Below are 12,707 nucleotides of genomic sequence, written 5' to 3' on the forward strand. Positions count from 1 at the left end.
ATTCTTTTGACACACCAATGGAGCTTAGGTGCAAGAATAGTACCATCTTCTTTGCAATTTCAATGTCCTTCACAAGCGCCCACCTTCATATGTGAAAATAAATTATAAAGGTTCACAACAAAATTGCAATTGAGATAACATGTTGAAGCATGTTGCTATTCATGTTTTGGTTCAGTTTATGTTTGATGATGCTTTGTACCAATGTCTGTTGCAGGTCCATTTGCAAGTTCATCATGGACTTTTATTTGATGGCATGACAACAGGGTAATGGTATGCTGCATAAATGTTGAATGGCGTGCTGCAGCAACAGGGCCAGAACTGCTGCATAATGGATTACCATGTAGTGAATTCATGCACTCCATTGGCTTGCCATGTTGCCTTTAGATTAAGAAATTAATGGTGGATCACATTGTGTTGTGTTATGTTGTGTAATGTTGGTTTGGTGTCAAGCCTAGCTTGAGTCATCTGAAGGTGTTTGGATCTATAGCACGTAGACATATGCCAGATCAATTGAGAAGAAAACTTGATGACAAGTCGAATCAGATGATCCTGATAGGATATCATTCGACTGGAGGATACAAGTTGTTCGACCCAGTGAATAAGCAAGTGGTGATCAGCAGGGACATGATCATAGATGAGCTTAAGGAGTTGGATTGGACTGAGAATCTCAAGAAAGATTCAGTGAGAAACGTTTGTGATAAACCAGCTGGTGAAGTCAAAAGAGAAGTTCGACAGAAAGAAGTCAGAGGTGAAGCAAGCCCAAGCAGACCTCAGAGAACAAGACACATGCCTACAAGATTGCAAAAATGTTTGATTACATCAGATGATATGGTCAATGAAGAAGGTGAGATGGTACATTATGCTTTCTACGCAGATGTCGAGCCTGTCAATGCAGCTGAGGCATTGAAAGATTAGAAGTGGATGAAAGCAATGGACGAAGAGCTGAAGTCAATCAAAGTCAACAACATTTGGTCACTTGTCGAATTGCCCCAAGACAAGAAGGCAATCTATGTGAAGTGGGTATACAAGGTGAATTTGAATCCCAGAGGATAAGTAACTCGACACAAGGTGAGGCTTGTGGTGAAAGGATTTCTTCAGAAAGAAGGAATTGACTTCGATGATTGCACCTGTTGCTAGGATCGAAACAATCAGGTTGGTTGTTGGTCTAGCAAACATGAACAACTAACAAATGTGTCAGATGAATGTGAAATGTGCATTCCTAAATGGCCCCTTAGAAGAAGAAGTTTATGTTGCACAACAAGTTGGGTTTGTGAAACATGGCGAAGAAAGAAAGGTGTACAGGCTGCATAAAGCCCTGTATGGACTTAAACAAGCTCCAGGAGCTTGGAACAAGAAGATAGATGGCTTTCTAAGGGAGAAGGAATTTATGAAGTGAACAAGTGAACATGGAGTATATGTAAGAAGAAGCAAGAGTGAATTTCTTATACTATATCTCTATGTCGATGACCTGTTGATAACAGGTAGTTGCAAGAAGGAGATCGAAGACTTCAAAGATGGTCTCAACAAGGAATTCAAAATGTCAAATCTGGGTGACATTTCATATTTCCTTGGCATCGACTTCTACGAGAGTGGTAAAGGTTTGATGATGCACCAAAGAAGGTATGTAGGCGAAATTCTCAAGAGATTTGAGATGCAAGATTGCAACCCAACTTCGACTCCAGCTGAGCCCAAATTACAACTGTCGAAAGATTCAGATGAAGATGATGTCAGCCAACCTAATATAGAAGACTTATTGGGTCACTTAGATGCCTTTGTCACACAAGGCCTGACTTAGCATATAATGTAGGTATGGTGAGTAGGTTCATGCAGAAGCCAAAGGTATCACATCTAGCAGCGGTGAAGAGGATACTAAGGTATCTAAAAGGAACTATCGAATATGGCATTTTGTTTCCTACTGCTGATGAAGGAAAAGAATGCAAATTAGTGGGATACATCGACTCAAGTTGGTGTAGTGATGCTGAGGATCGAAAATCCACAATTGGCTATGTGTTTATGCTAGGTGGTGCACCAGTTGCTTGGAGTTCGAGAAAGGAGCCATTAGTGGCATTATTGTCATGTGAAGCAGAATAAATAGTTGCTTCTCTTTGTGCATTTCAAGCAACATGGATGGTAAATCTGGTCGAAGACATAAAAACGAAGATTCATAGAGCAATTACCTTGAGGATCGACAACATGTCAGCTATTAATCAGGCGAAGAATCCGATAGCACATGATCGAAGCAAGCACATCGAAATGAGGTTCAATTATCTTCAAGAGTAGGTGGCAGATCAGAAGATGAATGTGGAACACTGCAGAACTGAGAATCAGATTGCAGACATCATGACGAAGGAAGTGCATGTCGAAGTGTTTAGAAGACTAAGAGCTATGATGAATGTAGATAGTGTGTTGAATTGAAATTTCTTATGTCGAAGCAGGTTGCTTGACATAGTAAGGAAGTGTAAACCACCTAGTATGTTGAGTTGTGTTAGTGTGTTGAAGCATGTTGCTTCACACAGGATTTCGACTTATGTCTATTTTAGTAGTGTTAGCTATTTTAGGCTCTTATAGTTTTGGGCTTTGGCTTGAGGTCCAAGTAAACCTAAATCTATAAATAGAGGGAGTAACTCTTATTTTTGTAATGAGGTGAATAGATTATTCATAACATTGTATTCACAGTATTTTGCAGTTGCAAAGTGAATAAGAAGTTTTCCACAGTTTGTGGGCAGAGAGAAACTCTGCAGAATTTAATTCTTCTTCTCCTTCATTGTGCTTTACTTTCTTTATCCATTGTTCTTTCTTTTCATTATTATTGTGTGAGTGATAACAATCTTGTTCATCAAGATTGATTGAAATTTTCCATAGGTTTTGTGGGATTTCCAACAAAATCCGCTAATAGAATAATTGGCCAATAAGTGGATGACCTTTCTATGGTGTGAAGGAATCTGCTGAGCCTTCCCACATTCTGTAGTCAAAGTATTTATCAAGTAGAGAATTTGCACTATTTCACAAGGGTTTCTTATGCATTGATTTCGACGAGAGAGCAGTGGCTCGCGAAGCAGATTTGGCCCATAATCTTGGCTTCATTATTCTTAATGCATACCTCTGTGATCCTTTTGACTCTGACTTCCACTCATTATATCACATGCAAACAATGATAATTCAAGATCAATTCACATATGTAGGACAATTTTAATTATATGCATAATTAGGGGGTTTGAAGATTATTTTGTGGTTAAGTCAATGGGTAAATATGTAAATAAATCATTACTTTCAATTAAAATACACTATCGTCAGTGGCTAATTTGGAATCGAAAGTGACGTATGATAGAGCACCATTTTTAAGGGGGGAAAAGTTATGTATATGAAAAGTATTACATGAAAGAAAATATCATGAAAAGTTTTGGAAATTTGTCCAAATTATACTTTTAAAGCCTATTATGAATGAACACAATCAATTCGTGGACAAACATGAAACTAAAAGGAGAGAATCTAAAAATAAAAAATATAGTGTAATTAGAAGATATAATTTTTTTTTAAATTTAATCCTTGAGGGTTGTTGAGTATTTCTATGTCAGGTGGACTTGGAATTTTCGTGGCCATCACAAATCACTTCAATAATCTTAGCAGCTCGAACTTGGGATTCTTTTGACACACCAATGGAGCTTAGGTGCAAGAATAGTACCATTTTCTTTTCAATTTCAATGTACTTCACAAGCTCCCACCTTCATATGTGAAAATAAATTATAAAGGTTCACAACAAAATTGCAATTGAGATAACATGTTGAAGCATGTTGCTATTCATGTTTTGGTCAAGTTTATGTCTGATGATGCTTTATACCAATGTCTATTGCAGGGAAATTTTCAAGTTCATCATGGACTTTTATTTGGCGGCATGACAGCAGGGTAATGGTATGCTACAAGATTGTTGAATGGCCTGCTGCAGCAACAGGGCTAGAACTGTTGCATAATGGATTACCATGTAGTGAATTCATGCACTCCATTGGCTTGCCATGTTGCCTTTAGATTAAGCAATTACTAGTGGATCACATTGTGTTGTGTTATGTAATGTTAGAGCCATTAGGACTTGGTTTGGGGCAGACCAAGACCAAGGGTTGACAAGCCAAAATGCCAAGCAAGGCATAGTATACATGAGGTCGAATCATGAAACCACTTACTTGGAAGTGAAAAAACCAAAAGAAAATCACAATCAACATGGAAATTGGATGAAGAATCAAGGCAAAAGGCTAGATTAGGTTTTGGATTATCAAAAGATGGGTGGGTTGACTTTGGTCAAAGTTGATCAAAAAGTCAACTGTTGACCAAAGTCAACAATTGGTCAAAGTTCATCTTTTTTGTATTTTTCTTGTAAATGGATATTTAATGGATGATTATGGGTGAATTTAGGGTTTAAGGAATTTGGGTTGACTTTGGTCAAAGTTGACCAAAAAGTCATATGTTGACCAAAGTCAACATTTGGTCAAAAGTTGCCAAGGCTTGTAATTTTTCATGTAATAATCAATGTGATGGTTTAAAATGGATTGAAAGAAATAAAATGGTTTGAAAATGGATTAACAATGGTTTGAAATTGGTTTCCAAATTGGTTTTGTCTTTGTACATGAATGCTTGATTTTGAAATAAAAATGAACATGACTTGACTGGTAGATGGAATAAACACATTAAATGGCTCAAGAACATAGATATGACCTGATGAAATAAAGCTAAGGCTTGAACATGAATCACTAGGCATAACTTCCAATTGGATTATGATACAATAGGTTTTTGGTTGTTTGGATAAGCAAGGTCATGAATGCACCAATAAGAAGACATTAAGACTATGATGGACTGAATTCAAGACCAATGACCAAATGAAACCAAACAAAGATCGGACCATGTGCATTGATGACAATGAAAAATGGATGACATTAGGGTTATGGATGTTACTAGATGAAAAGTTAATCCACATAATCCATCAGATTCATCATCTCCTTGATTAGGGTTTCCCTGAGGTCTACCCCTCAAGTCAGTCCTTTGAACAAAACCATATGCTTCAACCATAAGTCTTCCAACGTATGAGCATGCATTAGGGTTTGGATGGCCAAGACAAGGCCTAGAGAAGCTCCATAGGATCCATCACCATATCATCAAGAATTAGGGTTTTGAAGAACCCTGAAGATTGCTTAGATAACCTCTTATTGAATCTATGCCTCCACCACCAAACAAATAGGGTTTCACACCTCCTATGCTGGATGAGATAGTCAGGCCATGCTTTTGACACTTGATCTCCACACAAACCCTATCTTCACAAGCCAAAAGTTTTGAATCCATGGTAATCCACTAGTGAAGGAATGATTCATATGAATAAATCATGAATGTATGTAAATGATCCCCAAGTCAAGTGGTTGAATGGAAAGCTAAAAAAAGGGAGGGCAAATTTTGTGGTACAACAATGGGTAAAGAGAAACTCTGCAGAATTTAATTCTTCTTCTCCTTCATTATTCTTTACTTTCTTTCTCCATTGTTCTTTCTTTTCGTTGTTATTGTGTGAGTGATAACAATCTTGTTCATCAATTTTGATTGAAATTCTCCATAGATTTTGGGGGATTTCCAACAAAATCCGCTAATAGAATGATTGGCCAATAAGTGGATGGCCTTTCTATGGTGTTAAGAAATCTGCTGAGCCTTCCCACATCATGTAGTCAAAGTATTTATCAAGTAGAGAATTTGCACTATTTCACAAGGGTTGCTTATGCATTGATTTCGACGATAGAGCAGTGGCTCGCAAAGCAGATTTGGCCCATAATCTTGGCTTCATTACTCTTCATGCATACCTGTGTGATCCTTTTGACTCTGACTTCCACTCATTATATCACATTTTAACAGTGATAATTCAAGATCAATTCACATATGTAGGACAATTTTAATTATATGCATAAATTAGGGGGTTTTGAGATTATTTTGTGGTTATGTCAATGGGTAAATATGTAAATAAATAATTACTTTCAATTAAAATACACTATCATCAGTGGCTAATTTGGAATCGAAAGTGACGTATGATAGAGAACCATTTTTAAGGGGAAAAAAGTTATGTATATGAAAAGTATTACATGGAAGGAAATATCATGAATTCTAATTTGGAAGTTTTGGAAATTTGTCCAAATTATACTTTTAAAGCCTATTATGAATGAACACAATCAATTCGTTGACAAACATGAAGCTAAAATGAGAGAATTTAAAAATAAAAAATGCAGTATGAAATTTAGAAATAAATTTTTGTAATTTAATCCTTGAGAGTTGTTGAGTATTTCTATATCTCCCATTGCAAATTTTCCCAAGTAATGTGGGATGCATCGGAAGTCGTGCACAAGGGGACAACCGATATAAAGCCCTTCAAAATCAACTCTCTAATACAAAAGCATGAATTTTTTCGCATGAGTGTCGGTGAAACCATTTTGGACATGCAAAAACGATTCACACATTCCATTGACTATATTATATGTCTTAGATATAAATATTCATACTAAGAATTTAACAATAAATAATGACTTTCAGTTAAAATACACTCTTACTAGTGGCTAATTCGGAATCGAAAGTGACTTATGATAGATCATGAATTTTTAGGAGAAAAAGCTATGTCTATGGAAAGTATTACATGAAGGGAAATATCTTGAATTTAATTTGGAAGTTTGGAAATTCGCCTAAATTATGCCTTTCAAGCCTATTATGAATGAAAACAATCAAGTCGTTGACAAACCTGGAACTAAAAGGAGAATTTTTTTATTAAAAATTGCAGTATTATTGGAAAATCTGAAATATTCTAATTTAATCCTTGAGTTGTTTCTACGTATCTTATTGCAAATTTGATCATGTAATGTGAAATGCATCGAAAGTCGTGCATTAGGGGGCAACTGATGTAAATCCTTTCAAATTTAACTTTATGATACAAGAGTATGAATTGTTTCAAAGTGTCGGTGAAACCATTATAGACATACAAAAATGATTCACACATATCATGGACTATATTAGATGGCTTGGAAATAAATATTCCTATCAAGGATTTAACAATAAATATGACTTTCAGTTAAAATAGACTCTTATTAGTGGCTGATTCAGAATCAAAAGTGACGTATGATAGAGCACCATTTTAAGGAAAAAAAACTATGTCTATGGAAAGTATTACATGAAGGGAAATATCGTGAGTTTTAATTTAGAATTTGGAAATTCATCCAAATTATGTCTTTCAAGCCTATTATGAATGAAGACAAGCAAGTCGTTGACAAATCTGAAATTAAAAGGAGATAATTTAAAAATAAAAAAATGCACAAAGATTGGAAGATCTGAAATTTTCTAATTTATTCCCTAAGAGTTGTCGAGTATTTCACGTCTCTCAATGCAAATTTTCCCAAATAATGTGGAATACAACGGAAGTCATGCACAACAGGACAACCGATGTAAAGCCCTTAAAAATCAACTCTCTAATGAAATAGTACGAATTATTTCGCATAAGTGTCGATGAAACCATTCTGGACATACAAAAACGATTCACACATTCCGTGGGCAACATTAGATGGCTTGAATATAAATATTCATGCTAAGGATTTAATAATAAATAATGACTTTTCCACACATCCCATGAACAATATTAGATGGCTTCGATATAAATATTCCTACTAAGGATTTAACAATAAATATTGACTTTTAGTTAAATTATACTGTTATTAGTGGCTAATTCAGAAGCGAAAGTGACGTAAGATATAACACCATTTTTAAGGAAAAAAAACTTATGTCAATGAAAAGTATTACATTAAAGGAAGTATCGTGAGTTTTAATTTAGAATTTGGAAATTCGTCCAAATTATGTCTTTTCAAGCCTATTATGAATGAAGACAATAAAGTCGTTTGACAAACCTAAAATTAAAAGTAGAAAATTATTTATAAAAAAAATACAATAAGATTGGAAAATCTGAAATTTTTTAATTTAATTCTTGAGAGATGTCGAACATTTCTACTTTTTATCATTGCAAATTTTTTCAAATAATGCGGAATGCATCGGAAGTAGTGCATAAGGGGATAATCAATGTAAAGGCCTTCAAAATCAACTATCTGATACGAGAGTATGAATTGTTTCACATGAGTGTTGGTGAAACCAACGATTCACATATTCTCTGGACAATATTAAATGGCTTGGATATAAATATTCTTAATAAGGATTTGACAAAGTTTGTAGGTGTTTGACCCGACAAATATGATGTCAAAAAGAATTAATAATATAAAAATATTGTCAATAACAAACCTCTTTAAAAGGTTTGAAGAGCTTGAGTAAAAAATTGCTTTTTATTTTGAAATAAGCACAGTGAAAACAATAAAAAGAAAGATCAAAATATTATAACTCTCAATATCTTATAGTCCAAAACCTAAACTAAAGAGGATTACATCAACGATAATTTTTTTTTGACCTTATTGTGAAATAATGACAAATGTCTTATATATTTCAAAATGTCACTTAAGATATAACATAAAGAAGATGAATCCATCTTTATCTCACACATCCTTTATTATATATATCTTATAGCAAAAATGGTGTGTATTGATTTATTTTGAAATTCGAACTAGATATGTCACTACATAACACAATCTTGAAACATCATTCTATTTTAGCATTTTCCAACCTTGTACACAATTCAATGAACTCATCATCTGTCCCAATCATGCTAATCCTAACATACGCTGCATCGACACCGAATCGTTTCCCTCCTCTTGTAAGAATCTTCAGTTTTTCCAAATAACTCTCAGCATCTTCTATGCCCTCCACAGACTTCAACCAAGCAAAAGCTGTATAGATAATTTTTTTCAAAAATATAGTGAATAACAAGTGAAAATCTCTAAAACAAGGTGTTTATAAACATAAGCGTGTCGGGTGTTCTATACAACCATAACACATGATATATATTCATTTTCTCACATAATAAAGTTTCAATGTCGACATGTTTGTGTCAGTATTGTGTATGTGTGAAGTGGAGATACTTTACCAGGATATTGCTCGGATATTTCCTTAGTGAAGTGACAATAGGCGGATGGATACTTTGGCAAGGTAAAGACCTTGCTTTGCTCAACAGCTGCCTTAAGTTTCTCCCACCTTTCTTTCATCATCTCTTTGCTATATTCGAAAAAGAGGCGGTCTGATGGAGTGGACTTGGAATTTTCGTGGCCATCACAAATCACTTCAATAATCTTAGCAGCTCGAACTTGGGATTCTTTTGACACACCAATGGAGCTTAGGTGCAAGAATAGTACCATCTTCTTTGCAATTTCAATGTCCTTCACAAGCGCCCACCTTCATATGTTAAAATAAACTATAAAGGTTCACAAGAAAATTGCAATTGAGATAACAAACGTAATTAAATATGATTGATTTCACATACTCACCCGATACGAGAACCGGCGTGACCGGTGCATTTGGAGAATGTGAAGAGCATAATATCTTGGTTAAGCTCATGATTAATGGGAGTGTATTGTGGCCAATAATAGGCCAAGTCATAAACAACATTCCCTTCTGCATCAGACTTCACCACAGGTGTTCTGATAGTTCCATCAGGGTTATTGGGAGAGGTCACAAGCTCTATATAAGGTTCATCCTTGTCATACACTGAAGCATCACCGCTCCATTGAAATAGCTTTGATTGAAGGATATTTACCGGTCCTTCATATTCCTACAAATTAAACATAAACACATTCTTAATTTAAATATTTTAAAAAATATATATAAATAAACATGGATCAATTGAATATGGACATTTTAATAAAATACAACTTATAATGTGATATAAAAAATATAAACTTTAATTTAATTTTTGAATTTTAGTATTTTTGGTTTTTTTTATAGTTTAAATAACATTAATAATAAAAGAAGAAATTAAAAGAAACTTTAAGAAATTCTTTTTAAATAACAATTATACAAATTTTAAGATATTTAAAAATTAAATGATAATTGAAAAGAATGAAAAAGAAACTTTTTAAAAATATAGATAAATCTTATCTTCATCTAAAAAAACTAAAACAATGTTTAAGATAATAGAATTACCGAATAATGAGGAGCAGCAGCAACAACATTGAAGGGAATATGAGAGGGTTTTTGAGATGAGAGTGCATACAAAAGAGAAAGGTAAAGATGAGAAGAACCAGTCCCTAACACTATATACTTATCTTCTGTGTTTGCATTCCCAACCACTTTGTGAAGCCTCAATATTGCATTCCTCATTTGTGGTAACATGTACCAACACAAGTTTTTATCACCAAAGTAACTCATTACTTCATCTCCTTTAATCTCCACTTTTGCTTCTTCACTCAATTTCTCCCAGAATTTCCTGAATCCCACTGGATCACCCCTGTTTAAAAAAACATTATCTATTAATTCAATTTCTTTATAAAAAAAATTCTATTGATAATGTAGTACCTGTCAACATTGACAAAGGAATCGTATGAGAGATTGGAGAGAGGTATCGTCGTGCCATTGGATTCTTCCAAAGGAGATGATGAACCGTCTCTAGCAACCACCATGCTTCAAAATATATGTTCTTTGTTTTGTTGATAATGATAGTTGTTGGTTTTAGTTCTTGTGTTTGGATACTTATATATAAGAGAGAGTGTATTATTTTATTTGAAAAAAAGATGAGTAAATTCTCAATGTTTCATTAAAATATAATCTTCTTATATTTTTCCCTTTTTTTTTTGTAATTTTACTTTTCTATTCTTATCGAATATGACTAGGCTACACTTTTTACTAATTAAAAAGATTTAAAAAGTTACACATTTGATTATTGGTTTTAGAAGGATTCAAATGCTGGTAAGCAAATATCCGGGATATATATAGGATTATTCAAAAGAAAAAGGAATACATTGGATAGAATCGTTAAAAAATATTAAATTGATTGACTAGAGGATTACTTTACAAAAATCCATTGTATAAATACAACCTTAGATATATTAGGAAACTCCCATCTAAACAAATTTGGCTGCATTATGTTAATTTAATAAAAAAGAGTTATTTAACAAGTTTTTTTTATATATGTGATACATGTATTTTATCCGCGCAAAACAATAATGATACATGTACACCTTTTATTTTATCTAGGCAACACGTAAGATCTGTTAGACGAACTTATTTGAGTTTATATAGTATCATAAATTTTGAAATATTATGTAGGAGATTTAATTAAATGAATTTATGATATTTTACAAAAAAAATATTAACTTTATTTTATAGTTTATCATTTATATCATATATAAAAACAATTTAAAATTGTTTGATATTTTGTTATCAAAATAAGTTATGTGATTCATAAACCCTTATTTTAATAAGCATTTTGTCTATAAAACATAAATAACATGTTTATCCAAATATGCTCCTAGTAATCACAAATAAAATATGAGTAAACACTTATAAAAATATTATTAATTCAACTAACTATCACTATGTTATTTCAATTACATGAATTAATCATTTTTTTTAATATAACTTGAATTTTTATTTTTATTAAATAAATTATTTTTATACTTTTTTATTCAGGTATTGGACGGATATAAAAAAAGTGTAAAATAAACATTTTCTTTTTGTAAAACTTTGAAATTAAATTTTTTATAAAATAGTTAAACATATTCATAGTATTTTTTTATTCACACATTTTGATACGGATGCATTTTATGTGCTATTTAGTTAATTTTTTATAATGTTTCTTAATTAAAAATTATCATATAAAAATTAATTAAATATGTTAATATTTTATTTTTGTATTAAAATTTAAAATTTAAAAATATCTTTTACTAGTCAAGCACATTCAATGTTGCTTTTATATTTTCTTTAATGATCAATTTTTAGTATTATTTAATTAATTAGGAATGTTCTTATTTAATTATGGATAGTTTGTTAAATTAAAGATCGGCGTCCTCCTTTCTTACAAGTGAATTTGATTATATATTTGTATTTTTTCTTAAAAACTCGGTATTCAAATCTAATATGATAAACAATTTTTTTTAACTCGGTATTACTATTGTAAACAATTTTTTATATATATTTTAAATAATTAATATATTTATTCCATATATAATACATATACATCAATTGTTACATAAACTAAAAAAACGAAATTTGCTTTAATACATAATAATTATAATAGTGAGTACACATTAAAATTTCATCCTACAAAACACAAAAAATATTTGGTTTTTTTTCTATCCTTTTATTTTTTACAATTTTTATTTATCATTGTTCCTTTTAAACTATCATCATCTCAATTGAATCAACTCATAAATTTTGTCAGTTGTGATATAATCCGTCGTGTAGCCCAAATCCAAAGTTAATTAAAGTTTAGGGTTTGTTACTTAGTATACAAGTTAGTTATATATAAATAGATATATTTTGTAATTCAGTTTGTATAATCATAATTCAATAATATCAATCCTTATTTTCAATAATATCGAGAAATTGATCTTTCATCTCATCCATTTTCTCATATACGTCTGGGCCCTCAGATGGTTCAGAATGATAAATGGTGTCTTCCACACGAGGTAAGGTATGTACTACAAGTGGCGGTACAGACAGGACTGGGCTAGATGCCGACATAGAAGCAAGAGTTGGAGCGAAACCCTCTGGCACGAAGTTAGATGGCATTCCCCAAGGGAATCCAGCTGGCATATTAGGAGCAAAGTGGGCGG

At 32.5% G+C, this 12,707-nt stretch overlaps 1 protein-coding gene across 1 annotated transcript; it reads right to left on the reverse strand.

Moving 5' to 3' along the window:
* Positions 1 to 8,429: 8,429 nt before the first annotated feature.
* LOC127121371 (L-tryptophan--pyruvate aminotransferase 1) lies at positions 8,430 to 10,588 on the reverse strand. Its single transcript, XM_051051874.1, has 5 exons — positions 10,450 to 10,588; positions 10,078 to 10,381; positions 9,423 to 9,706; positions 9,026 to 9,330; positions 8,430 to 8,828 (listed from the first exon to the last, which is right to left on the reverse strand). Exons 1-5 carry the CDS (start codon positions 10,551 to 10,553, stop codon positions 8,641 to 8,643), a joined length of 1,185 nt encoding a protein of 394 aa, XP_050907831.1. The 5' UTR covers positions 10,554 to 10,588; the 3' UTR covers positions 8,430 to 8,640.
* Between the last annotated feature and the right edge of the window lie 2,119 nt (positions 10,589 to 12,707).

Source organism: Lathyrus oleraceus, chromosome 2 (assembly GCF_024323335.1).
Source record: "Lathyrus oleraceus cultivar Zhongwan6 chromosome 2, CAAS_Psat_ZW6_1.0, whole genome shotgun sequence".
NCBI classification, from domain to species: Eukaryota; Viridiplantae; Streptophyta; class Magnoliopsida; order Fabales; family Fabaceae; genus Lathyrus; species Lathyrus oleraceus.

Excerpts from the sequence above, each read along its gene's own strand:
- LOC127121371 (XM_051051874.1), bottom strand. The coding sequence starts at position 10,553 with ATGGTGGTTGCTAGAGACGGTTCATCATCTCCTTTGGAAGAATCCAAT. Across the intron at positions 9,707-10,077 it reads CTGCTGCTCCTCATTATTCG|GAATATGAAGGACCGGTAAA; the intron begins GTAATTCTATTA and ends TTTAATTTGTAG. Across the intron at positions 9,331-9,422 it reads CACGCCGGTTCTCGTATCGG|GTGGGCGCTTGTGAAGGACA; the intron begins GTGAGTATGTGA and ends TAACATATGAAG.